Source organism: Hippopotamus amphibius, chromosome 1, assembly GCF_030028045.1.
Source record: "Hippopotamus amphibius kiboko isolate mHipAmp2 chromosome 1, mHipAmp2.hap2, whole genome shotgun sequence".
NCBI classification, from domain to species: Eukaryota; Metazoa; Chordata; class Mammalia; order Artiodactyla; family Hippopotamidae; genus Hippopotamus; species Hippopotamus amphibius.
The window spans coordinates 8,765,734-8,791,868 of NC_080186.1; the positions used below are offsets into that span (position 1 = coordinate 8,765,734).

Here is a 26,135-nt window from a genome sequence, read left to right on the forward strand (position 1 = left end):
ACGCCGAGCGCAGCTGGCGAGGGCGCGCCGGCCGGGAGCGCGCGGTGCCGGGCCCGGCCCGGTGCTGCCCCTCTGCTGGGGGCAGCGAAGCCCGCTCCCGCCGCCCCTCCTCCTTCCCCTCCCCGTGCTCCCGCCCCCTTCCCTCCCGCCCGCCCCCTCCCCCTCCCCCTTCCCTCCAACCCCGCTCAGCCTCGGCACATCCTCCTGCCGCCCGCGCACCTCTCCGCGCGGTCCAGGCTTCGCGGTTCGGTCCTCCACTGCGCTCGGCTCCCACAGGCGCTCGGCCCCGCGACCCTCGGCCCCCGCCCCGCCGGTCGGACAGGTAAGGCATGGCCTTGGCCCGCCCCTGGCCCCGCCCTCCCGCCTCACCTGGCTGCCCTCCTGGACAAAGGTGGGCTACCTGGAGAGCTCAGGGGCGGGGCGCGCCGGAGACTGAGGTTGGAGGTGAGGATGCTGCGTTCTTCCCTGCCCTCCCGGCCTTCGGAACTGGCGGTCCGTGGGTCCGCCGCCTCTGTTCCTCGCCGCGTCTCCCCTCGGCTCCTGGCTCTGCTCCTGGGCTCCTCATCTGTCCACCTTCCGCCGGACACTCACTTTTCCACGTTCTGACACTGCCTCGCGTGCGCCCTCGCCGCCCTCTCCCGGACGCGGCTCTTGCCCACTCTCCTCCTCTAGCCTTCTCCCTCTGGGACCTGCTCTCTCTTTGTCTCTCTGTCTCTGAGTATCTGGGTGGTCTCTCAGGCTGGGGCTCCCCAGTCTGACATCGTTTGAAGAAGCTTGGAAAATGCCCTGAGCCCCGGGCAGAGCTGGCAGGAGTGCCCTCTGCTTCTTTCGAGGCTGCCCACGGGGCTGGGGTTTGCTGCGGGGAGAGGGAGGTTCTGGATGCGTCCCCTCCAGCACTGCCCCAGTTCCGTGCCCTAGCAACCCCGACCTCGTTCTTCTGGCCCCGGCTCAGGCCCCTTCCCTGCCCACTGCTGGCTTTTCTCCAACCGCGCGTCGGGGTCTCAGACGCCTGTGGGAGCCGAGGTTTGAGGCATGAGACCCCTTGAGTTTCCCGCCAACGCCAAGTCTTGCCTTGCTCCACCCGGTGCGCCTTCGGCCCTCACCTCAGTCTGGTCTCTCTTGCCCAGCGCGCTCCTCCATGCTCCCCACCTCCCAGCCTGGTGGCATGCAAGAAGTGCCTCAGTGGTGGTTCAGTACCATCCCTCTGGGGTCAGGCAGAGGCAGACTGAGGGAGTGATCTTGGACAAAGGAATGCACGTCTCTGAGCCTCAGTGTCCCCTTCATAAAACGGGGATAACAGGACCTACCTATAGGGATATGTGTGGAAACAGTGAAAAAACCATACTGGATGCCAGTACGGCACACACTCGGTGGCCATGGGGGATTCTACAGTCCATGGGTGGGGTGGGGATGGGGGCTCCACAGAGAGGGACTTAGAGACACTGCAGAGAAAGCTGACTATGGCCCCTCCCATATCACAGACGCCTCCCCGTACACTCTCTTACAGGCACTCTTCTCTCTTTCTCTCCCTTCTGCTTGTCCTAAAATCGGAGCTTAAAAAACAGAGTGAAAAGGGTCTCTGCTTCAAAACGAGATCAGTGTGACTGTGTCAATGTTGCCAACAGCTGGTTATTGGTCATGAGGCATGCATGTGACTTATTCCCGATTCTGGATCTCTGTCTTGCACCCATTTCTTTTTTAATGGCCCTTGCTCACGAGCCATTTCCTTTCCTCTGGGGGGATCGTCTTCTGGACCCTGCACCTGCTGTGTAATCACCCAAACCCTCTGCCCATCACTGATGTCATCACGACAGGTGACACAACCACCCCAGGAGTCTGGCAGAGATATGGGCTTAGGGCCATCATAAGGGCAACTTTGGAAGAGGGATGTCATCTCCTGCTGGCAAGTTCCGGGTTCCCGCAGCTGAGTTTTTCTTTTTTTTTTTCTAGCCCCTGCCAGGGCTGGCAACTAGAGCGTTTCTCTTTCGAGAGGCACGAATGGGACTGGGGACACACACACACACACACACACACACACCCCATCCAGACTCCTGCACATAATCCACCCTTCCTGCCACTTTCTCTACCTCCCTCTTCTTTGTTCAGTCCACCCGCCTCCCCATCCCTAAATCCCTCAATTGCCCCCTGTTTCCACTAAATTAACTCCTCTGCCTGCCTCCCACCACATCCCCATCGGCATCTTGGGTTTCAGCCATGAGAGAGGGCTGATCATCTCCACGCCCTGTCTGCCTTTGAGCTTTTGCTAGGGCTCTTCCCTCTACCTGAAATGTCTCCCCTTGCAGGCCAAGGTCAGGTGGCCCCTCCCGTGGGAAGACTTATTGCTTCCCCTTGCCTCCCTGTCTCTCGTGGTCTGCACTTCCCTGGGCGGGGCTGGGTCCTGTTTCTCTTGTGGCCCCAGTGCGGGAGACACAACTGGTGCTCTGTCTATATTTGTTCTAATATGTGGAATCCTTGGCCAAGGGGACAGGAATGAACTGAAAACTGCAAGCCACAGGTTATCCCTGGGTTCCACTGGGTCCTGCTGGGCAGGCTAGGGGCAGAATTGGCCCTAGAGCAAAGGACCAGAGCTGGGGAGTTTGGAGGTGGGGGCAGGCCTCCTGGAAAGTCCCTGTGGCACTCGGGCTCCGCATGCCTCCAGAAGATGAGGATGATTTCTGTGCCTGATTATAACAGAGGAGACAGACGAGGCAGGGAAGCAGCTGCCCAAGTTCAGCAGACTAACTTAGCAAATGTGTGACCTGGACCTTCACTTGCCTCAGCCAGAAACGCGACTGAGATGAGCAGGGATTTTGCATCTTGGCCTCCCTGACCCCACAGCCTGGGAAGAGCAGGAGCTGAGCGTGTTCCTGGGGTGGGGAGGAGTCGTAAGAACATCTCTCCACGGGCCCATTCAGGTGAGATCTCCCTCTCTTGCTGCTCCAGGCCCTCCGCTTGTCCTATCCTGGCTTTTCCTCTCAAGTGGGCCACCGTGACCAGCGGGGCACAGGCCTCCCCAGGAAGGATCCTGCCACCAGAGGCCCTGCCACCCCACACACTAGGTCCCAGCTTTGGCAGCCCCCCACACTACAGCACCAGGCCTGGCACTGATTGTCTGGGACACATCCCTGAGTGGGTGTGGGGGTGCCAGTGCTAGAATCCAGAGCAGTGGGGATGACATTTTTAGGGGCCCCCCTCCGTGCCAGGCTCCGGGTTAAGGCCCCCACCACGTGTCCTCCCTGAAAGTCACAGCGTCAGCACTGGTATTAGTTACTGAGTTAACATGAGGTGTAATCAAAGATCCTGCCTTTGGAGTCAGGTGGCCACAGGTTCAAATCCCAGCTCTACCACTCACTCTACTGTGAAACCTTGAGCAAATCCTTTAAATCTTTGTCCCGATGTTGAGGCATTATTACTATTATCTGAAAAATACTGTCTACTTCAACGGGCTGATTTATAAACTAGGTAATACATATAAAGCTCTAAGCCTAGAGTAGTCGATGCCCTATAAATGATACCCAAACAAACACTGATTTTTCAGATGTGGGATTGAAGCCCAGAGAGGTTAATTGATTTGCCTAGGGTCACACAGCTATTAAATGCTGGAGCCAGGATTCATACCCCAGCTTGTCTGACTCCAGGTGTCCTTCTACTCCATGCTGGCCTCTGCCAGAACTGACAGCGGGCATTTTGTCACTTGATGATTAAGTGATGGGTCCAACCAAATTGTCTGGGAACCAAGATAATGAAATTTGGGGAATAGGGGGGCCAGGAGGATGGCTTAGGAGAGGAGGAGGAGGGGTGGCCCCAGTAGTAAAGTAGCAGGAGGTAGGACTCCACATCCCTCCACCCAAAACAACACCCCTACATGGGTTTTTTTGAGGTGTGAGGCCTTGCGAGGGTGGGAATTCCCGAGGCTGCTGTTGGAAATAGTAAAAGCAGATGGGGCTGCCCCTGCGGGGAAGCCAAACCTCATTTGCCAAGACAATGGTCCCCTCCAGGGTGGCCTGGGCCTGTGCTAACCCGCCCCACCGAAGCCATCGATCACCCCCCCCCCCCGAGGACTAAGCATGTGGCCACCTGCACCTGCCCCCCTGCACACACACACGCAGGCACAGATGCACGAACACTTCCAGGAATCCACCCCCAAGCCCCACTCCCACTCTCTCCTCCTCATCATAACAACAGCCACTGTTTATTGCACCCTTGGTACCACTCACTCTGTATACCTTTACCTCCCCTCATTCTTGCAACCCCCAGTATTTTACAGGAGAGGAAACCGAGGCTCAGAGAGGTTAAATGACTTGCCCAAGGTCACACAGCTCTTTCTGCTCTGTTCAGGGGGGCTAGCTCATGGCTCAGCTTAATGGCTTTGGGCTGACATGTGTGTGTTTGAATCAGTAATAATTACATCTGTGCCTCAATCTTTCATTAGGTCTGTGGTCTCCCTGCCAGGTCAGAGTAGGGACATGTGGAGGACAAGGACTGTGTCTTGGCCTGCAGATCAGAAGCTCCCTCCAGCAAAGTGTGTGTTTTCCCCATGTTCTAGAAACTTCCAAGGCCAGAGCTGTGTCTCCCCTATCAGATTGGGAAATCCCTAAGGGCAGCAACCGGATCTCCCCTGTTAGACTGGAGGCTTGCTGGAGCAGGGGCTGCTTTTCTTGCTCAGACAGAGAGCTCTCTGAGGACAGGAGCTGTGTCTCATCAACCTTAGAGTCCTCCAAGGCAAGATCTAGACCTTCTCTGTTACTGTGGGAGCTCCCCCAGGGCCAGGGCTATTGTCCCCAATCCGTCGGGCAGTTTCCAGATGCAGGGACTAGGTCTTCAAACTGGAGCAGGTTCCCTTGCATGGCATCCAGGTCCTGCACCCAGAGGGGCTCAGCAAGTGGTGGCCACCTGGCGTCACTGTCCCTGGCAGTCTCCCCAGCTGTCTCCCTCCTGGTGCTCCGCGGGTCAAGAGGGAGAATTCTCTGTGTGAGGCCAGGTTGGCGCAAAGGCCTCTGGAGGGGTAAGTGGGGGTCTGGCTGTTCTGAGGCCTAGGGGGTGCTGAGAGGCCCCTTCCTATTGGACAGGCGGCACTTTGGGGGTGCAGAGCCTCAGGGAGGCAGGGACGTGGGTCAGGACTAACTCAGGACCGTCCAGGCCAGTCCACCAATGAGCATCCCCCAGAGCAGCTGTTTCAGGTCTCACCCCCGTGAGCTCCCCTTTGCTGCCTTCCACCCCACCTACACCACCTGAGTTCCTTCCACACGTGGAAACCTCCCCTCCCCCAACCACACAGAAGTCCTGATGTCCGAAACAGTCAAATCTCATGACAGGCTAATAATCCCATTTCACAGACAGAGAAATGATGACGCATGATGAGGCGTGATGGTGGGAGGAGTTGTGGGAGGGGCTAGAGGGACAAAATCTAGTCCTGGAGTGACTTGGGAAGAGCCCAGCCCGGGAATTGAGGATCCAATTGCCCCCCTCCCACTCCCATTGAGGACAACTATTTTGAAGGAAAAAAAAATCTTTTTTTTTTTTTTTTAATATTGATTTAGGCTGGGCCAGGTTCTTAGCTGCGGCATGTGGGATCTTTAGTTGTGGCAGGATCAAGTTCCCTGACCAGGGATCGAACCCGGGTCCCCCTGCACTGGGAGTGTGGAGTCTTACCCACTGGACCATCAGGGAAGTCCCATATCTATTTTGATTGGACAATTACAACTACTCATTTTCCAGCCCTGGGGGAATCTGCTCCCCCTAAAGAAGACAGGAAGCTACTCCTAGGGAGCCAGGAGTTGTAAGACCTGCCCCCTCAACTGGAGTTCCAGGTTTGTGGAGCTGCCTGCCAGGTGGCCCCACTGCCCTAAGGGCAGAAGGGGGGACCTGGAGACAGCCACCTCCATTGTCCACTTCCAGCCATTCCAGGAAGTGTCCAATCAAGTCACGAGGAGGTGCCAGAGGGAAGAGTCAGGCAGATGAATTCCAGGTTAGAGCTTTCCTAAAATCTTCATGGCAGTCTGGAAACAAAATGGGAGACCATTCCTGTATCTCACAAAATCTGTCCTAAGCACTACTGACTTGAGGTTCTAGGCACACAAACACTGCCCCCAGGGCTGTCAGCAGTGAGAGCAGAGTGAGAGTCCTTTATGTATTAAAGACTTAATCTCTTGTCCTCTGCATGTGTTGCACAAATGTCCACTGCAGACTTTTTTTTTTTTTTTTTTTGGCGCTGATTTCTTTATTTATTAGACCTGAGTGCCTTAGTACAGAACGGTACAGAGATGATACATGTTTGTCCTTCAATACTTTCAAACACTGAGATTCTGATACTGCAGACTTTTAATCAGGAAAGCTCGTGATCCAATTTGTTCTTCTGACCGCAAAGCGGGGAACATTTTGGTGATAAGCCTGGGCCCGCGCAGACAGCAGCACTGGAGGGTGTTTGTGTTACTGGAAACATGGCAGGGAATGTGGCCGGAGTCTCGTAATAAGGGGGCACCCACACAGAGGCCAGTCTGGCCTGAGGCTGCTACTCTGAAGGACAGAACTCCGCCCTTAGTGTCAGGGTCCCCAGCGAGGAAGTGGTGAGATGCCTAAGAAGCCACGAAACCCCAGACCCATTTCCCCCATGTACTGGCTCCCACATTGCCCCAGAGGAAGGCTGGGTTCTCTTCAGGGAACAAGATCCCCTTGGAGATGTTTCTTGGCCTCTCAGGGGTAGAGGGGTAGAAGTCCCTTCCAGTCCAGGTTTAGCAGAAGGCAGCTACCTTCCAGTTTCTTATGAGCCAAAGAGATTTAGAATGTTTCCATGTGGAAACTGGTCCTTTCAAGACTTGAGCTGTAGCCAGGGGAGTGGCAGGAATCGGGACCCCTCCCTGTCCAGCTCCCCAACCCCCAGCACTGTGCATTCATTTTTGAAGAGCCCTTGAAAGATAGGAGTGTCCCAGTCATCCCAGAGACCCCTGTGCTGATCTCAGGGTGCCCATCCCAGCAGCTTGGTGGGTTAGGCTCTCATTTGTGTGCTGGGGGTCAGTCACAGTTAGAGAGATGGCCAGAGCAAGGCAGAGCACCTCCAAAAGCGAGTGAGAGGGAGGGCTGGTCCAGGAATGCGCTTATTATCAATCACACATGGTTGTGTGTGTGTGTTTGGTTTTTTTCTCCTTTTTCCAATTTTTTTTTATTTTCACGGTTGTGTTTTGTTTTGTCTTTTTTTCTTTCCTTTTGGCCGAACCGCTTGCAGGATCTTAGTTCCCCAACAAGGAACTGAACCTGTGCCCTTGGCAGTGAAGGCATGGTAATCCTAACCAATGGACCGCCAGGGAATTCCCAAGTTTTGTCTTTGAACATTCACAGATATGTCCTGTGAATTCATGCTACTTCCGTACCTGTCCCTGGTCCCTGGGGGCTCACTCCAGAACCTGGAGGATATGATGTGTCATCCCTCCCCACAGAGGGCTGTCAGTTGGACAGACAGACAGAGAAGTCTTGTCACTGTGGATCATAAATTCCCAGGCTCCCGTAGCAGACCGAGCCCTTGAGACCATCTAATCTAACCCGATGATCCAGTGGTCTTCTTCCCCTGCACCCTGCCGCCCATTACTTTTTGAGCAGTGCAGATCATTTCCCATGAAATCTTGTCCATAATCCCAATATATAAAACCAGTAAAGGCAGCATTTTATGAGCAGTGTAGCACGCCGCCACCACCGCCAGTAATCTCTGCCCCAAACCAAAATCTTCTCCATTTCGTGCAGATACAATTTCAAGCCCTACTTGCCGTCAGACTGTCTTCAGCCTCTCCTCCGTGGAGATGCCGTGCGACCACTGTTATGCTCCCAATGTACAATATTGCCTATTTTAAAGTAAATCAAGGAGAAAAAAGACGCTGTCTTCAATGGTACAAAAGAATGCAACACATGTCAGTTGCATTTGTCAATATGAGACTGAGCCTCTAACTGGCTTTGGTCGTTGGTGTCCAGCAAGTCCTGGAGCATGTAAAGAAGTAGCTGCAAATGGCAACAGTTCTCTTAAGCTGCTCACCCTGCATCCCTGGAACACTCTTCAGCGACCCAAGTTTAAACTGGGTAGAGATCACATTTGACAGTGTCTGTTGTTTTTACCTACAGGTTTCAAAATAGTTTAACAAATATTTTTTTAAAGTGAGGTTAGAAGCAAATGCTTAGAGAACCCCTGAAACATCTCTATCAAATACCGTGTCACTTTCACATGCGAGAAAGAGACCCAGGGTCAGGGAGGGGGGTTGATGGCCAAGTTCTCGCGGTGGGGGTGGTTGTCTGGCTCACAGCCTGGACTGAGCAGCCTAATCCCTTGGCTTCATCAAGGCATCACTGATACTCCTGGCCCAGGATTCCCATCGGACTCAGCCAGCCCTGCTCCCGCCCCTCTACCTGCCCCCTTCTCCCCTCCAACCCATCAGGCATCGGGTGAGCAGACCTCACAGTTGTCTGCCAGGTGGGTGGGCAGGAGGCCCCCTTGTCTCCTGGCCCCCAAATGCAAGACTGTTGTGGGGAGATGGGGAGGGCGCTCAGGAATCAAAGCAGACCCCAGGCTCCAGTAACTGCCTTCGTTTGCATGTGACACTGCCTCCCTGCAGGCTTCTGGATGGAGACCACGCTGGCAGTTCAACTCTGCACAGTATGGGGACAGGATAAGGGCATGAGACAAGCCCCTTTCCCCCCTCCTTTGTCAGTCTCCTCTTCCCAGCTGCCTGGTCCCCCCTCTCCTGGGCCCGGACTGGCACTCACAGCAATGGCGGGAGATTACCAGCAGAGCGGGGGAGGCAGGTGACCCCTGATGAAGCTCAGTGGACAGGCGATGGAGTACAGAGAGAACCCAGGCCTTGAGGTGGGGCTTTGTCACTCACCAGTGGTGTCACCTTGTGTTTGTGGCTTACCCTCCCGGAGCCTGGATTTCCTCATTTTAAAAATATGGAGAACATCCTGTTTGTTGTTCCTGTTGCTACCCTGTGCAGGGCAGTGGAGAGGATGCAATAAGAAATGGATGAAATAAGCTTGTAAGAGCCTGGGCTTTCCAGCCGCTCAGGGAGTGGCAGCGCCTGTGATGACGATTGCTTTAGTTTCGTTTAGCTTAGTTTAGTTGTTTAGTTTAGTTTAGTTTTTAAGGAGTCACTAGTAGATCTCTGCTGTGAGAGGGCTGTCTCGGGGTTGTGGATGGTCCTCCTGTCCCTTGACTGCCCTTGTCCAGGACGACTGCAGGCTGTTGAGCGTCCCCAATCCTAGGGGAATCAGACCCAGGCCGAGAAGAGCAGGCTTTGTGTGCTGACCACACGCAGAACCATCCAGGGCTGATGGGGATGGGGGGAGGTGGGGCACCTGCTGCCCCTTTTCTCCCGGCTGCATGGTGCTTTGGGAGGCAGCCTCCAACTGGCTTCCAGAGCGGCAGAAATAGACTGGAGCCTGCATCACTGTGGATGCTTGGCGCGACTTCTGTAGCAGCCCGCGTTCCCTAAGTGGCTCCTTGCCAGGCTGGCATCTTGGCTACTGGGCTGTGCCAAGATTCAAGTACAAATCCTGTGGGCTTGGAGACAGGGCTCCCTGCAGTCTCAGGGCAGAGAGGTGCCAGGATGCCCAGCCCTCACTCCAGTACTCTCTCTCTCTCTCTCTCTCTCTGTCACACACACACACACACACACACACACACACCCTACATGGGAACTTATTTATAATCTTCTGCTCAGGTGTCAGTTTGATTGCATTCTGATCCATAGTTACCTCTGCCTATTATTTGCAGTGCCTATTAAGTGCAGACAGACTATTAAGTGTAGACAGACCTTCCTGTCTAGTTGGGGACTTAATTTTTTTTACATAATATTTATGTATTTATTTAGCCTGTGCCCGGTGTTAGTTGCAGCGTGCATGTGGGATCTAGTTTCCTGACCAGGGATCGAACCCGGGCCCCCTGCACTGGGAGCCTGGAGTCTCAGCCGCTGGACCACCAGGGAAGTCCCTCGTCGGGGACTTTAAAAAAGGCTGATGGCCCCAGCAGGAAATAAGCTGGGCAGAGCTGTGTGGGAGTCCCGAGGGGGGAGCTTTCTGGCAGAGGGGACGTTTGGGACGAGTCCCAAAAGATGGGCAGAGAGAGAGATGGAGGTGGAGAGGAAAGGTTGTTCCAGGCAGAGGGAACAGCCTCAGCAAGAATAGAGAGACAGGAAAGATGGGAGGTGTTCGAGGCCCAGGGAATAGTCTCTACTGGCTGGGACGGGGAGGAAATAGAAGTCAGGGCTGCAAAGTTAGGTTGGGGCCACATTATACAAGATCTTGAGTGCTGAAGTAAGGAGTCTGTGGTTAAATGGGAAGGGGGTAGGGAGCCATGGACAGTTTTGAGCAGGAGAGGGTCAGGATCAGGGTAATTTGGCAGCAGTAAGGGCTGGGGGTGGGATCGTACTGCCAAGGTCTGGGGAGGGGGTAGCCTCTCATGGGTGCCTCAGCCTGCAAGCTGAAATCCCCCTTCCTGCCCCAGGCTGGCCGCATACATGATTTGTGGGGTGCAAAGGGTGGGAGGGAACAAAGACAGCACCAAAGTTGGGTTTCCTGGGTACGATGAACACACCCATGGCCACCCGTAAGGGCTTGGTAACAAGACTTCATTGGGAAAGAGAGATGGCAAGTACGGGTGGAGTCGTGATGCACGGGGGTGCAGGGTTGGGCTGGGGCTGGGCTTCAGCTCCTGGCTCTGCAGGGGAGGAGCTGTCCTCTGGGACTAGTGCCCAGGCTGGTCGCCGAGCCCAGAGGCTGGCGCTGAGTCATTGATCAGCCTCATGTGTGTCCACGGGAACAGCAAGCTGCCCATACACCATGGGGCTGCCCCACCCCCACCCCTCTGCCAAGTCTCACCTGGTCCCTTGCCTGTACTTTTTAGGTGTCCCGCCTTGCTCCTCTCTACCCTCAAGATAGAGGGATTCTGTTCACCAGGCCAGGATCCCACAGGTTCCCTATTGATGGGAGTGCTCTGTGGGTTTCTCCCAGGCTGTCGATGTGTTGTCCCCACAGGACAGAAGGGCTGGGTTGGGAACAGCATCCAACACAGACTCAGCCTTTCTCAGGCACAGGGAGAGGAGGGTGGAGTCTGGGAAATGCTGCCTGGCGTCTGCCTCAGGCCTGGAAATAGGGTTTGAGGGTCCCCGGCAGCAGAACAATGCTTGACTGACAGGCCTCTCCAAGGGCCCCTCCTCCTCCCACCTCGCTGCTTCAGGAGTGCAGGCCCTGCTGGAGCACCAGCCCCCAGGGCCCTCATTATGGAAAGGCTGGGGGTGAGGCTGGTGGGGCAGAGCCCGGGGCAGTGGAGGCCAGGGCCCCCGCCTCCCAGGGGACCAGGACCTGGATGAAGAAACAGCAGGATAACGGGAGGCCGGTGACCAGGCGAGCTGGGGAGGGGCTGTGTCCGTCCCCCAGAACCCCCTCTCCTCCCAGAGTGGGTCAGCCTGCCCTTGCCCCCCCCACTTCAAGGGCCCCCCACTCAGGGCTGGCTAATGGTGAACCTGGGGTGGGATGGCCAGTGCAGGGGCTGCAGGAACTGAGGAGGCTGGAGGGAGAGATGCTGGCAGCCGTCACCAGGCTACCAGCCTTTCCTCAGCCCTGGACAATTACAAGGCCACAAATCACAGGGAAACGGTTGTGTAAGCACCTTGGCGAGCCTCATGGACTACACGGGGGACCCGGGGAGGCCATAAAAATTCAATCAGCCTGGCTAAGCTGGTGCCCAACTCATGTGGATGCGGTGGGGCTGGTACGGTGGGCGGGGCTGGTACAGTGGGCGGGGCTGGTACCGTGGGCGGGGCTGTGGGGAGGGGCCGCAGGGGCTGGGACACCCCCACCGTCCCCCAGCCACGAGTCTCCTGAGCCTCGGCTCCAAGTTCTTCTAGAGCAGCCGGGGGTTCTGACTCTTCCTCCAGTGCAGAGAGGGGAGCAGTGAGGTCCCCTGAGAAGGCCCCACTTCCGGGGCAGAAGGACAGAAGGACGGGCTGTCCGCAGGGTAGGTCAGAGGTAGCTCACCCCACCCTGCAGGATCAGAGTCCAGCCTCCAAAGCCCCCCAGCCCCAGCAGGGACAGTGCCTGCCGTGTCAGAACCTGCCTGGGAACGTGGAGGAAAAGAAAAGGCAAGGCCTGGACTGTTCTGGGACAGCACGTGGGAGCTCCAAGCACGGGCACAGCAATTACACAAACGCCACTTACTCCGTGTGACTTAGCCTCTCCGAGCCTTAACTTCCACTTCAGAAAATAATAGGCGCCACTTCAGAGAGTCGGTGAAAGGACCAAGTGATAGAAATTCACACCAAGCGCTGAATACGATTCTTACTTACAGCACGTGCTCAAATGCTATTATTCCATTTGTTTGAATTTAGGCTTTGAGTCAAGTCTCTGGGACTATCAGCCGAATTCTGAGCTTCGAGGGACTCACTTCATTCCAGGGAACTTCACCAAAGGCAGAGGTTTGTACAGAAAAGGGAATCTAGGCTAATCTGGAAACTGGGTGCTTCTTACACTATTGAAACAGGGAATTCTCAGCTTCAGCACCGGGGTCTCCCTGGGCCAGGGATTCCCTGTCGTGGGGGACAGTCCTGTGCATTGTAGGGTGCTTACCCGCATGCCTGGCCTGAACCCAGCGAAGTCAGCAGTGCTGCCTAGTTTTGACCACCAAAAATATCTCCAGGTGTTGCCAAATGTCCCCTGGGAGGTGGGGGGCAAAGCCTCTTCCATCCCTGTTGAGAAACACTGGGCTGTAATAGTGTGAGTGAGGGGATTAGGGATGTGGAGGAGGAAGGCTGCCCCCTTATAGCCGTACTTTTCTTGCAGGGAAAAGCCCATGGCTGGGCCCACCACCCACGTTGCCCCCATGCTGTTCCTCGCCCTCCTCTTGCTCCTGGAGCTGAGCCTGGCAGGCTCCCTGGGACCCAAAAGCTCTTCTCGGAACCTCCCGGAGAATCACATCGACCTCCCGGGCCCGGGCCCAGGCCCAGCACTGTGGACGCCTCAGGCCAGCCACCACCGCCGTCGGGGCCTGGGCAAGAAGGGGCAGGGCCCAGGCTCACCTGGCCGGGCCCAGGATGGGACTGTGGTCACCGCCACCAGGCAGGCCTCCAGGCTGCCAGGGGCAGGGGGGCCGCTGCCTGGGCAGAGTCCTGCAGGCCTGCTGTGGGACAAGGGTCTGCTTCTGGGGCTGACGCTGCCCTACCCCGAGAAGGAGAGCCGGTCTCCAGGGTCAGAGAGGGTGAAGAAACGAGGCAGGGAGCACAAGAGACGCAAGGAGAGGTTGAAACTGCACAGAGGTAGTTGGAGGTCTGCGATGGGGTGGGGCCCTGCACAGAAGTGGGGAGGGGGAGTGGGGGAGAGGGCTCAGACCCAAATGGCCAAGGGGACTTCAGGGGCAGGACAGGGAGGCTGGGGGTGGGGTTGTCAGTGGCATGAGGTCCTTGGGAGGACATCCAGAGACCCCAAAGGGGGCAGGTAGTGGACCCGCAGAAGAAAGGAGGGGTCTCACTAAAGTCAGAGGGATCTGATAAGAAGAGGAGGCTGGCGAGGCCTCGGGGTGGAGCATGGGAGGAGGAGGATATGTGGCCCGAAGAGCTCAGTCTTATCAATAGATCACCCTCCTAAATCAGGAAGTTCTGCCTTGTGTCTGACTAAATCCATCCTACTATAAGTCCAGAGTAGAGATGGGATAGTTCAGTGCCCTCCAAGCATATCACTTAATCAACTCCGAGGCACAGAGCAGAGGCCGAGAGCTTTGACTCTGAAGCCAGATCTGCCCCAGGTCTGATTCTGGCTCCACTACTTACTGGCAAGTCACCTTTCTGTGCCTCAGTTCCTGCAAAGTGAGGGTAACGGCCCCTTCTACCCTCAGGGTAGGTTCAGAGACGGCTTGCTATCTGGAGTACCCAGAATGGTGCCTGGCACGGGCAACGGGCAGTGGCTGTTACTAGTTAATTCTCAGCTTTCTCTTCATGCTGAATCAGTGTCCTCCCACCTGGATACGGCGACCCGCGGAGAGTGGTCACATCCTTATTTCTCCTGCCTCTGCCCTGTTTGTTTGATGGGGTACCATCCCCGTCCTTCTCACTTTCCTTTAAGTTTCCTCCACGTTCCCAAGTCCCCTGTGAGCCGAGCCACCCACTGGCCTCAGCCTCCCTGTCCCTTTGCCCAGTACCGGAACGAACATGTCCCAGCAGCCCCACCCCGCCGCCTCCTCCCCAGTCTCCCCTGGCCAGAGCCCAGGTGGCAACCTCGGCTTCTAAGTCTGTGCATGTGACGAGACTGCCTCTAGGGGCAGGCCCAGTGTCACAGGTGTGGATGGGGGTGGGGTTCTGCGGGAGGCGGGTGATGGGGCCTCAGACCCCCACTTCTGCAAACAGCTGGGGCTTGCTTCCCTGCCAGGCCCACTGAGACCCCCCAGGTGGACAGAACACAGTCAGGGGAGGGGGGCCCCGCTTAGACTCTCAGCCTCCCACCCCTGGGTGTCAGGTGGGGGTGGGGGTGGTGGCATCCTTGACAACAAGCCAGAAGGCATACACCAGGTGTGCCTGCAGCCCAGCCCCGCTCCAGCCCCGGCTCCAGTGGACAAGCAGGGCCCTCCCACGAGAGTGGGTGAGGGGAGGAGGGGACAGTGGAGGTCTGGAGGCCAGGCCAAGCCCTGCTGACCCGCCGTGAGGTCTCGGGCAGATGGGGCCTCAGTTTCCTTCTGTAAAATGAATGGAGCAGATTCAGTGGTCCCCAAGTCCCCTTCCTACTCTCTGGGATTCATCTCTGGACAGTGGGGTGGCCCCACTGACCCAACCAACCTTAAAGTCAGATCTTGCCTGAGAAAAAGAGGCAAGGATGAGCCTGGGCCCTCTACCTTTTCTCAAAGCCCCTTGGTGTCTGACCACCCCTCACCCCTGCACACTCTCCCCCTCACACTCATCCTACCCCATGCCCAGGTATCTTGGAAGGCAGCATCAGTATTGGTTTTGCATCAGATGGACCTGGGTTTGAATTCAGACTTTGATACTCACTAGCTGTGTGCTCTTAGGCAAGTTACCTAACCTCTCTGTGCTTCTGTCTCCTTCCCTGTGGAGGAAGCTGAAAGAGTACCTACCTGCCAGAACTCCTGCAAAGCTTAGGTGAAATAATGCTTGTAAAGCAGGACCCAGCATACAACACGGTCCCGGCACATAGCATATGCTCAATAAACAGGGTCATCATCACCACGTAAGGAGCTCTCACCTCCCAGCCTTCTCAAAGGCCTCTGCTCCCCCTGCAGTGCCTCTCAGCCTCATCACGTCGCTCCCCTACTCAAACTTTATCTCCTCCAGGAAGCCTTCCATGGTTAATCCTACTAAGTTCCATTCATTACACTTATACCGTTGGCTGCACCCGACCAACCCAGACTTGAACTTGCTGGAAAGTTGCTTTGGAGGGAGAATCCTGGGCCATCTCCCCAGCAACACTGCAGATTCATCCAAGACATTCCCCCTCGTTCTGCTCCCAGTCCCCTGCATCCACGCCCCCAGGAGGTGGGCAGCGGGGGGTGTTGGTTGAGCCAATAGCTTGTCACATGGTTCCTGCCGCCCCCTTGTTCGCAGCAGGATGTGTGGCTCCTGCTGTGGGCCGATACGGGGTGGTGGGTGGCGAGCAGATAAAGTCGCTGTGTTTCCTGCTCCTTGTCTCAGGCCGAGCCTTGGTCAGAGGGCCCAGCTCCCTGATGAAGAAGGTGGAGCTCTCAGAAGACCAGGCCCCGGATGCCGCGATGGAGGAATCCTCCACCAGCCTGGCCCCCACCATACTCTACCTCACCACCTTTGAGGCAGCACCTGCCACAGAAGAGTCCCTGATCCTGCCTGTCACATCCCTGTGGCCCCAGGTAAGGGGCTCAGGTCAGCCTTGGAGCTGGAAGGGTCCTTGAGATGACATCATGCAAACCCGTCTTAGTACATTTAGGGAGACTGAGACATGAGGGCGAGAAGGCATTGGTCCGGGCCAGCAGGGCTGGATGGAAGCCTGGTCTCCTGATGCCCATCCAGCCCAGCTCGGGCCGGTGGGCCCACTGTCCAGGGAGGGCTGCCACTGTCCAGGCTGTGGTCCTGTGGGGGCTCACTCTAGGGAATGCCAAGGAAGCAAGTGCCAGCTCCCCATACTGGCCTCTGCATCTAGAAGAGCCAGGCCTTTGGGGAAGAATTTTGTACATAACCAAAAAGTACAGAGAATAATAATCTTTAAAACCATGTCCCCACAATCCAGAATTAACAAGCTTTTGTTAGCACTTTGACCCATCTGCTTCAGACCTTTAAAAGGTACATATGGAAGGGTCTTCCCTGGTGGTCCAGTGGTTAAGACTCCGCACTTCCACTTCAGGGGGTGCGGGTTCGATTCCTGGTCGGGGAACTAAGATCTCACATCTCACATGTCTCGTGACACAGCCAAAAAATAAAAAATAAAACATATACGGAAAGGAAGCAAGCAAGCAAAGGTGGCAAATACACCAACCATCGGTGAGTCTCGATGGAGGGTGTTTATTGTTGAAATTAACATGAGGGGCATCCTTGCCCCTCTTCTGGAGCGTTGAAATTTGTTTCAAAATAAAATCATTAAAAATGATCAAAAATAAATACATACGGAGAAGAAATAAAACTTTTATTTTAGCAGTAGATCTTTCTTATTCTCTTTTTGGGACTGGCACCCCCTGAGATTCTGGTAAGACCATGGGCCATTTCCGACGAGTCTATGGTTACCCACGCTGCCGCAGGGCTTCCGAAGCCCATCTGTTGAGCACCCAGCCCTAGAAGGTGCTGTCATGGCTCACATCCTACTGTGTGCAGATCCAGTCCCAAGTCTGCCGGCCGGGGCTGTGAGGGGCACTGAGCCGTGGCCACGGCATCAACACTGCCGCGGAGAGCTGATGACGTCTGCAGGGAGAGAAGGGGCAGGGAGCAAGCAGCTGGGCGTCCTCCTGAGCGGACACAGCTGCCTCCCCACGCCCGCTCCCCCAGAGGGCCTGGTGGAGCACTTGCCCGACTGCATCAGCTGCCTGTAGTCACCATCCTGTGCTGGGGGTGGCTGCTCTGGGAGGAAAGTGCCCGAGTAGCTGCCGCAGCAGGAGCCCCCCGCCAGCCACCTGGATGTCCCCGGGGCTGGGATTGCAGGCTGTCCAGCATCAAATGAGCTGGCTTCTGAGGAGCCCCTCCTTTGCCCTCCAGTCCTGGGGCCCCACGTTTCTCCTTTCACCTGTTGGGATCTTCAAGCTCCCTCCTCCCCATCCCCGTCTGCAGGCTCCTCCCCGGCCTGACGGGGAGGTGATGCCCACCCTGGACATGGCCTTGTTCGACTGGACCGATTATGAAGACTTAAAGCCTGAGGTCTGGCCGAAGAAGAAAGGTATGTCTACTCACCCCGCCACCCCCGTGCTGGGCTCCCTCCCCTCCCCCACCACCCATTGGGGTAAGGGCCTCAGTGACCACAGCCTGACCTACAGGTGTCCAAGGTGGGATAACGTGGCCTAGAGTCTCTAAGGGAACGGACACCAGAAGTGGACTTGCTGCTCCAAAGTGCTCATCACACGTCAAACGCTTTCCACATGGCTACTTATTTAACCTGAAAAAAAAAGTTAGGTCTGTTCTGCCATTGATCCCATTTTAGAGAAGAGAAAACTGAGGCAGTGAGAGGTATTGTGTCTTATCCAAGCCACACTATGGGAATGGTGGTGTGAGCGCTCTGACCCTGGCATCCTGTGCTTCATCTCTCTGCCCTGCTGAGCCTCAGCCTCTGACCACAGATCCTGTTTTCCCCAGAGAAACACCGGGGCAAACTCTTTAGTGATGGGAACGAAACATCACCGGTGGAAGGAGAGCCCTGCGACCATCACCAGGACTGTCTGCCAGGTATCGAACCAGCATCATGTTCAAGGCACTAGGCTGGGCACTGGGGGAACCTGCATGGGGATGGGGGTGGGTGTTCCCAGACCCGTGAACAGGACCCTTTAGGGAGGATAAATAATAACAACCGCGGCTTGCAGTTTACTGAGAGTTGCTGTCATACTTTATTCTGTTTAATCCTCACGGCAACCCAGAGAAAGAGACCCTGTCATTCCCAATTTTCAGGCAAGGAAATTGAGGCTCAGAGAGGTTAAGTGCTTCAGCCGAGGTCACACAGCTAGGAAATGGCTCAAACCTGAGTCTGCCTGATTCTGAACCACTGCCCCATGCTGCCTTAAGTCAGGATGACCCTTCTCTCGACTTCGCCCTCCTAATGTCTTTTGGGGCTTAATTCTGTCCTTGTCCCATCACACTGGGACACTGCTGGGTTTCTGGGGATGCTTTGATGACATCCTGACCTGTTCAGCAGCTAAGCCCATGAAGACAGTCTGAAAACAGAGGCCTGGAGTTTTGACTGATGGTCTAAACTGCTGGCCCTTGTTGGGTCAGTTGGAACTTCTGGGAAGCTGATACCAAGGTGGAGTTAGGAGGGCAGGAGGTTTCTGGGGGTGGGGTGTGGGGTAAGGCCTGTAAACTATAAAGGTGGGAGGAAGGAGGAATGGCCGGGAGACTGTGATGCAGTCTCAGGCAGCCCAACGGGGAGCTCCAGAGCAGATTCCCTGTGAGAAGAGGCCCCTGTTGGGCAGATAGCCAGGCCCTGGCAGCTCCCCTCCCCCCCACCCTGAGCCAGTCACTGCCCCGGCTGTTCTGCTCCAGAACAGCGTGACATTGGCCCAAGAGGCTCCTGCAGGTGTTAACAGCTGGAGCCGGCGGCTAACTGCTCTCCTGGCTGATGGACTGCAAGTGCCTTCTGGAGGGAGATCCAAGCAGCACACCTCCACGGCGCTTGTTAATTCAGCAGCCAGAATGTTCTACAAAACAGCAACCGAGCCAGCCATTTGGCATCAGATAAGCCAGGCCGCCAGCTCCCTGACGGGCGGTTTCCTTTCCAAACCATTGTTTTCACCCTGAGCAGAAAGAAAAGGCTCAAGTTTGGGCCAACTGGACAGTGGCTCTGCGAGCTGGCTCCGGCTCTGTGGTGGGCAAGGCCGTGCCTGGGGCCTGCCTCTCGGGGGCTTCTGTGTCCCCATCTGTCAAAAGAGGACGTTGGCCTCGATGATCTCTGAGGCCCCTCCCAGCTCTAAGCTGACTCTACACCTGGCAGCCCCCAGCCGTTCCACCCGCTCTCCCGGGAGGGGATCCCACAGCGCCTTCGCTCCTCCCATGATCAATCAATTGCCCATCTGGGGCGTCTGGGGTCTCTGCCGCCCACCCCGGGGGCCTCGACCGTGACGTTCCTCGGTGGTTCCGGCTGGAAGCCTTGCGCACCAGATGGTCCACTCTGCCAGAGACGGCCCCGCCACAGAGATGATGGATCTCCTGTCCAGTGGGAGCGTGTGTAGGGCGGCGGGGAGGGTCCGCTCGGCATGGCTAACCCGCGTGTGCTTGCTGTGTGGGCAGGGACCTGCTGCGACCTCCGGGAGCATCTCTGCACACCCCACAACCGAGGCCTGAACAACAAGTGCTTTGATGACTGCATGTGCATGGAAGGTGAGTCCAGACTCCGGGGCTCCCTCGGTGTCGAGAACCTCACAACCTCCCTTTCTCCTGGAAGCAGAGAAGGGGGTGGGAGAATCCCTGGGGAGCAGAAGACACAAGCAGGAACAGCTTTGCTCGGAGCCTTCCCAATCTGTGAACTCATTTAGTCCCGATTCCTGGCATCGTTGCTCAGATTTGCTTTTCTCACTTCTTGAAATACAAGCTGGCATGATCTCCCATGATCTGGAGGCGGGAGAAGAGAGGAGAGAGGAGTGTATCTTTTCAAATGAGAGCAAACCTGAGAAGGCTGGTGCTTTCACCCCAGAATTCTATCCCAGGGGAGATATTCCAAATGTGAGAACAAGGAGAGGGGGGTGGATTTCCCAGCACCGTCCCAGGGAAGGATGCACTTGCCTGGCTCGCTCCTTCTTTAACTCCTCCGAGCTCCCACCTGGAGCCACATGTGCTCTCCTGCCCAGGTGCACTCAGGCATACCCGGCTCTGTGCTAAGCACTTTACCCATTATCTCAGTCCTCACAGCCATCCCGGCAAGGGAGCTATTGTTCTCCCCATTTTACCCAAGAGCAAACTGAGGCACAGAAAGGTTAAGTCACTTGTCCAAACCTACATAGCTAAAAACTGTGGGAACATTTTAAATTTTGTATTCTGAAAATTTTCAAACACATATTAAAGTTGTCAGAATAGTATAAGGAACCCCCATGTCCCATCACCCAGCTTCAATAATCCTTACAGCCAGTCTGTGCTGTCTCCCCCCGCTACCCCATCTGCTTCCTCCATTGCAATAGGATATTTTTTATCTTTTTTCTTTTGATTTGCTGTAGCTTGTGTTTTTGTTTCATCTGTTGTTTCACAGTTATTTCATTTTTATTTTATTTTACTTTTATTTTCTATTTTTTTGGCCACACTGCATGGCATGTGAGATCTTAGTTCCCCGACTAGGGATCGAACCCATGCCCCCTGCAGTGGGAGAGCAGAGTCTTAACCACTGGACCGCCAGGGAAGTCCCTGCTATAGGATTTTGAAGCAACTCCTGGAAGTGTAGTTATTTCATGTGTGAATATTTCAGTATAGATGTCTAAGAGATAGGTACTCTTTTAAAAACGAAATGCCAAAAATGCACAATAATTACTCAAGGGCATCCCACAGCCAGGGCTCACATTTCCTGAGTGAGGGGATTTGGTCTTTGTCCCTCTGTTGACCATTCTGAGATAGCTGCCCTATTTTTGCTTACTTTAGCCTCAAAAATTACCTGCTGTAAGAACAATAAAGCTGCTTAGGTCTGATTATCCATTCATGCAGACAGTCAAGAAATATTTATCGAGGGCCTACTACGTGTCGGGTTTTGATCAGGACATTGGGGATTCAGCAGCAAAGAGAACCAGCAAGTTCTGCACCCACGGGTTCCATTCTAGTGAGATGAGTGACAGTAAGCAAATAAGGAGATGAGATATCTTTAGAAAGGAGTAGGCTGTAAGAAAATAATCCAGGCTGGTCTGATGAGGAGTCTGGGAGTTATTTTAGAAAGGATGGATGGGAGCGGACAGCAGAACCAGCCACCTGAAGATGGGAGGTGGGGGAGGGAGACAGAGTCCCAGGCAAGTGGCAGAGCAAAGCCAAGGGCCTCGAGCAGGAGCGAGGCTGGCATGTTTGAGTGCACCTGGCACATAGTGGCCAACGGGGAAGGTGGCAGAAGGGGAGGTGGGAGAAGCCGGCAGGGAGGATCACGCAGGACTTTGTATGAGTTATAATGGGAAGGTGTAGGCAGGTTTTAAGCAGAGGAGTGACCTGGTCTGACTTTATGAGTGTAACAGCTCACTCTGGCTGCAGGACTGTCAGGGGCAGGAGTGGAGACACAGAGGACCAGCTGGGAGATGAGGGCATGGAGGCAGGCAGGGGTGGAGATGCTGGGAAGCTGCCTTCTGTTACCCCTGTGCAGGGCTGGGGGCACTCTAGTCCAGGGAACCTGGAATAGCGCCAGGGCCTCCAGGTCCAGCCTGCCCAGGTGAAGGCGACATGGCACTACTGAGCACACACGCCAGTTGGTGCCTGGCTGGAGGCTCAGTGGGCGGCCCCTCTGCCCAGGAAGCCTTCCTTCCTTCCTCCCCAGGGCCTCAGGTAGGAGGGGGTAGATTTTCAGGCATCCAAAAGATGTGTGTGCAGCCAAAGCCCCATCTGCTCATTTCCATGGTCTCTCCCACCCTGGTCAGTCCCACCAAAACTCTTGCTTCCTCTCTGGAGATTCAGGCTCCAGAAAAATAAAATTAAGAGTGGAAACGATAGCTCATTGAAGATGGCCCAAGAAGAGGTGGTCAGGAACCCTCATGAGGACAGGAGTCCTGAGGACTTCTGAGAAATTCCCAAAATGTTGAATTCTGGTCCCGGGACTGAAGTCCAGCAGTCTAGGCCAGCCTGGATTCTGGAGGGTTCCACAGGGGCTTCCATGGCTACCAACCACTCCTGCTCATGATCCCCTGCCCCCCTCCCAAGTGTCACTTGTGTGGCCACAGGTCCGAAAGCTCAGTGAGCCAGGTGTCAATTCTAGACCCCGAAGCACAAACTTCATAGCAATTCCTTTATTCTCTTGACAGTGACATAAGCAGATCTTAAACAGGTGATATCCTCCTCTCTCCCTGTGGTCACTCCCAACCTGGAATGTGGGGATTGCTCAGGCCACACTGACATCTCTTCCCCTAACCCCACCCATTCCCCATAATCAGGAGGATGTGGACTTCTGTGGCCTTAAGTGAGAAACATGTCTACCCATGCATGTCAGGGGATGCCTGGCATGTGGCCATGATAGAGCCACAGCCAGGAACCCCTCCCACTGGTGGGCCAGGAGGGCCACGCCTACTTTAGTTAGGGTGGTCAGGGAGGGTCCTTTGAAACCTGAAGGCTGTGAAGGAGCCAGCTACGCCAAGAGCTTCAGGAAGGAATTTCTGGCTGTGAGAACAGCAAGTGCAAAGGCCCTGAGGCTGGAAATGGTTGGGTGTATGAGGACAAACAAGAAGACTGGGTGTGGCTGGAGTGAGAGAGTGAGGAGGAGAGTGGGAGGTGAAGAGAGCAGACAGGAGGCAGGTCCAGGCTCCAGAGGGTCTTGTAAGCCAGGGTAGGAAGTTTAGATCTCCTTCTGAGTACAGTGGGGAGCCATGGGAGGTTTTATAGGGGAGTGCGGAATCTGAATTCCTTTAAGAAAGACTTTTAATGGACTCTGTTTTTAAAAGCAGTTTTAGGTTTACAGAAAGACTGCACAGAAAACAATAGTTTTCATGCGCCCCTCCCCCAACAGTTTCCCCTAGTATCTTACATTACTGTGGTGCACTTTGCACAACTGATGGACTGCACAACTGATGAACCAATAGTGATACATTATTAACTAAAGTCCATAATTAACATTAGGGCTCACTCTTTGTGTTGCACATTCTGTGGGTTTTGACAAATGCATAGACATGTACCACCATTATAGTATCGCACAGAATAGTTTTGTGGCCCTAAATATCCCCTGTGCTCCATCTGTTCACTCTTCCCTCTCCCTCTGTGAGTCTTTTTTAAGCCCATTCAGGCTGCTGTGCGGGGGACGGGTTGACTGTAGGACAGAAAAAAGAAGGGGCTGGGGCTGGAGGATGCAAGGGGTGCTAGAGAGCGGGGAGGGGAGTGGCTGGTCGCACCTCTGACCCCCTTGCCTCTCTTCCCCCAGGGCTGCGCTGCTACGCCAAATTCCACCGGAACCGCAGGGTCACCCGGAGAAAGGGGCGCTGCGTGGAGCCCGACACAGCCAACGGAGACCAGGGATCTTTCATCAACGTCTAGCGGCCCGCGCGAGGCGCCTCCCCACGGGTCTGGGGACTGAGCGCCTGAGGTTTGGAGAAGCCGGGCAGTTTGTTTATACTAGCGGTGGCAGATCAAACGGGGAATCGGATGACTGAGGCTGCAGGCTCAGACCCAGGACACTCAGCCCCAGGAAGGTAGCCTTGGGCGAACTGCCCCTGCCCAGGAGCCGAGCAGCACACCTGCACCCACCAGCCGGCGGATGGGAGACCCACATCACCTGCGCATCCTGGTGTCCAGGTTCTCCGCGATGGCAATGTAGAGCGCGCCCTCTACCGTCCGACCGCAGCACTGCAACGATTTCAAGTTTAAAAAGGAAGAGGTTTTTGAGCTGGAAAAGAAAGGAAACTCCCAGAGAGACAGGGGAACCCAAGGGCGGGAGACGAGTACGAAACACCTCCTCTGTACCAGGCATTGTGCTAAACGCGAGGCATACGTTATCTCATTTATCACATGACCCTTTAAAGTAGGCATAATCACCATTTTACAGGTGAGGAAAGGGAGGCGGGGTTTTACGACTTGTCCAGGGTCCCAGATCAATGCTCCTCAAAACTTTACCTGTGTAAGAATCTCCAAGGATCTGGTTAAAATGCAGATTCCAATTCAGTCAATTCTACATTTCTAAAAAGCTTCAGGACATGCTGAACATGGGACCCCACTGAAAGCACCAGGTCCTGGGGAGTCAAGGATGGAGCTGGCATCTGAACTTGGGTCCCACTGGCTCCAAGGTCTATGTCTTTGCTCCTCCACAACTAAGGACTCATTCCAGGTTCCCTACAGCTTTTAGTGAGAGAGACGTGTTCCTTGGTAGTTCCTGTTGCTGTGGTGAAGGCTGGAATAACTGCTCATTCTCTTCCTTCCCTCGTCCAAGATGTATCATTTGAAAAACAGAAGAAAAGGTGCATGAAGTACCTGCTTGCTTATAAGGCATGATTTGGGCAGATTGGCCCCTGCCCTCTGGGAGCTGGTATTCCCAGACATGAAGTGTTTGGGGGAAATGGTAAAGCTGTTTCTTATTTCTATGGCCCTGCTCACCCATCCTGGGACATACACTTCGGAGTTGCCTGGAAGCTGCCACCCCAGGGGTTCTTTGGCTTTTGTAGTTCATGTCATTTGAGAATCTCATACAAGCATGGACTCAAAAGATACACACATTGCCCATGTGCACCCACTTTGCACACATCTTAGTGGTTCCCAGGCCCCCCAGAGACCATCCCAGGACCCCCAGCCTATACTTCTGCAGCAGAGCCCACTGAGAAGTTGGGGCATCTCTCCTAATGGCCCCCCACAGGCCACACTCACAATGCCCACCCAAACACCTCTCTGAGCAGATGTGACTCTAGTGGCCACCTCAGGAGAGCCACTTAAATCCCCCCACCTGGCATCTCACTCCTGGCCAACCCTCAGGTCCAGGGCAAACAAGGTTACAAGCCTTCCTCATCCAAATTCCTCACTGGCCTGGACCCCTGCCTGGGGGGGACCATGCCCACGGGATGCCAGGGCTGTTTACTCCATTGGGAAAAATCAGTCGGGGTCAAGGTTCTGGCACCAAGAAAGGCAGACAGATCTAGGAGAAACCAAATACACTGGCTCTTTTCTCCCTATTCAAGTTCGATGGGCATGGGAACCTTGCAGGGGCGGGGGGAGGGCCGCAAGAGATCAAAGCCGGCTATTTGGAAATCGAATCGACCGCCGTTTTGTCTGTTTGAGGCCAGATAAGGCCCATGCTGTGTGCCTCACGTGGGGTGGCCGGTTTGAGATCATGATAGAACCCTAGCGGGGGTGGCTGCAGGCAGGAAACCCAGAGTTGCTTTTGTCTGGAGGGCAGCGGTTAGGATGGCCCTGGGCCATCAACGATGGAAAACACAGAAGATCAGGACAAAGCTGAAAGGCCCCACGGAACTATCCCTGCCTACCAAGGGAGTTCCACAGCTAGAAATTCAGGGCCTCTTTGCCCTAGCTACTTCCATTTTGCATTTGCAAAGGCGTGGTGGGTGGAATCCTCTTAACTCCAGAATCAGAGGTCCCCAAACCCCCTCTGCCTTTAAGAAAACTCTCTGCCAGGAAGTTCTTCCTTACGTCTAAAATTTCTGTTGCTGGAACATAAGCCAACTGCCTCTAATTCAGGGTTCAACAAATTTTTACCGTTAAGGTCCAGATAAATATTTTAGGCTGTGTTCCAATGAAACTGTTTATGGACACAGAATTTTATACAATGTTTACTTGTCATAGATCATGATTCTTCTTTTGATTTTCTAAAATGCATTTTAAAATGTAAAAACCTCTCTTAACTTGCGGACTACACAAAAACAGGCAGTGGGTCGGATTTGGCCACCGGGGCCAAAGTTTGCAGATCGCTGCTCTCATCTGTTGGTCTCAACCTTGGTCGCAGGTTAGAACAGTCTGGGGACCTTTCAAAGGTACCGATGCCCGAGCCCACCTGCGAAGATGCTGGTTAAATTGGTCTGGGTTTTGTCTGGGCTTTGTGTGTTTGCAAAGAGTCCGGGTGCCTCTAGTGTGCACTGGGCCTGAGACCCTTCCCTTGCTCTGCGGACTGTGGGAATGCAGCTGCTGACAAACAGCCTACTCCACCCCTCGCCACCTTGGTGACCTTAGAAAACTTAGTTAAGGTCTCTGTGCCTTGATTTTTCATCTGTAAAATGGGGATAATAACTCTTCCTTCATAGGGGCGTCGCGATATGTAAACGCAAAATCCTTGTACAATGCTTAGAACAGAGCCCAGTACATAGTAAGCCCTCAGTTTTAGCTAATTTATTTTCTAGGATG

At 54.8% G+C, this 26,135-nt stretch overlaps 1 protein-coding gene across 2 annotated transcripts; it reads left to right on the top strand.

Annotated features, from left to right (window-relative positions):
- The first annotated feature begins 219 nt into the window (after positions 1 to 219).
- On the top strand, positions 220 to 24,234 carry DRAXIN (dorsal inhibitory axon guidance protein). 2 transcript variants are annotated; one of them, XM_057720757.1, is made up of 8 exons: positions 220 to 322; positions 12,363 to 12,449; positions 12,814 to 13,286; positions 15,666 to 15,856; positions 17,262 to 17,367; positions 17,781 to 17,870; positions 19,425 to 19,514; positions 23,218 to 24,234. In XM_057720757.1, the coding sequence occupies exons 3-8, from the start codon at positions 12,824 to 12,826 to the stop codon at positions 23,328 to 23,330; spliced, it is 1,053 nt and encodes a 350-aa protein (XP_057576740.1). In that variant the 5' UTR covers positions 220 to 322; positions 12,363 to 12,449; positions 12,814 to 12,823; the 3' UTR covers positions 23,331 to 24,234. The 2 variants fall into 2 exon arrangements, with proteins under 2 accessions (XP_057576740.1, XP_057576739.1); XM_057720756.1 differs by lacking the exon at positions 220 to 322 and adding an exon at positions 11,867 to 11,992.
- Positions 24,235 to 26,135: the final 1,901 nt, after the last annotated feature.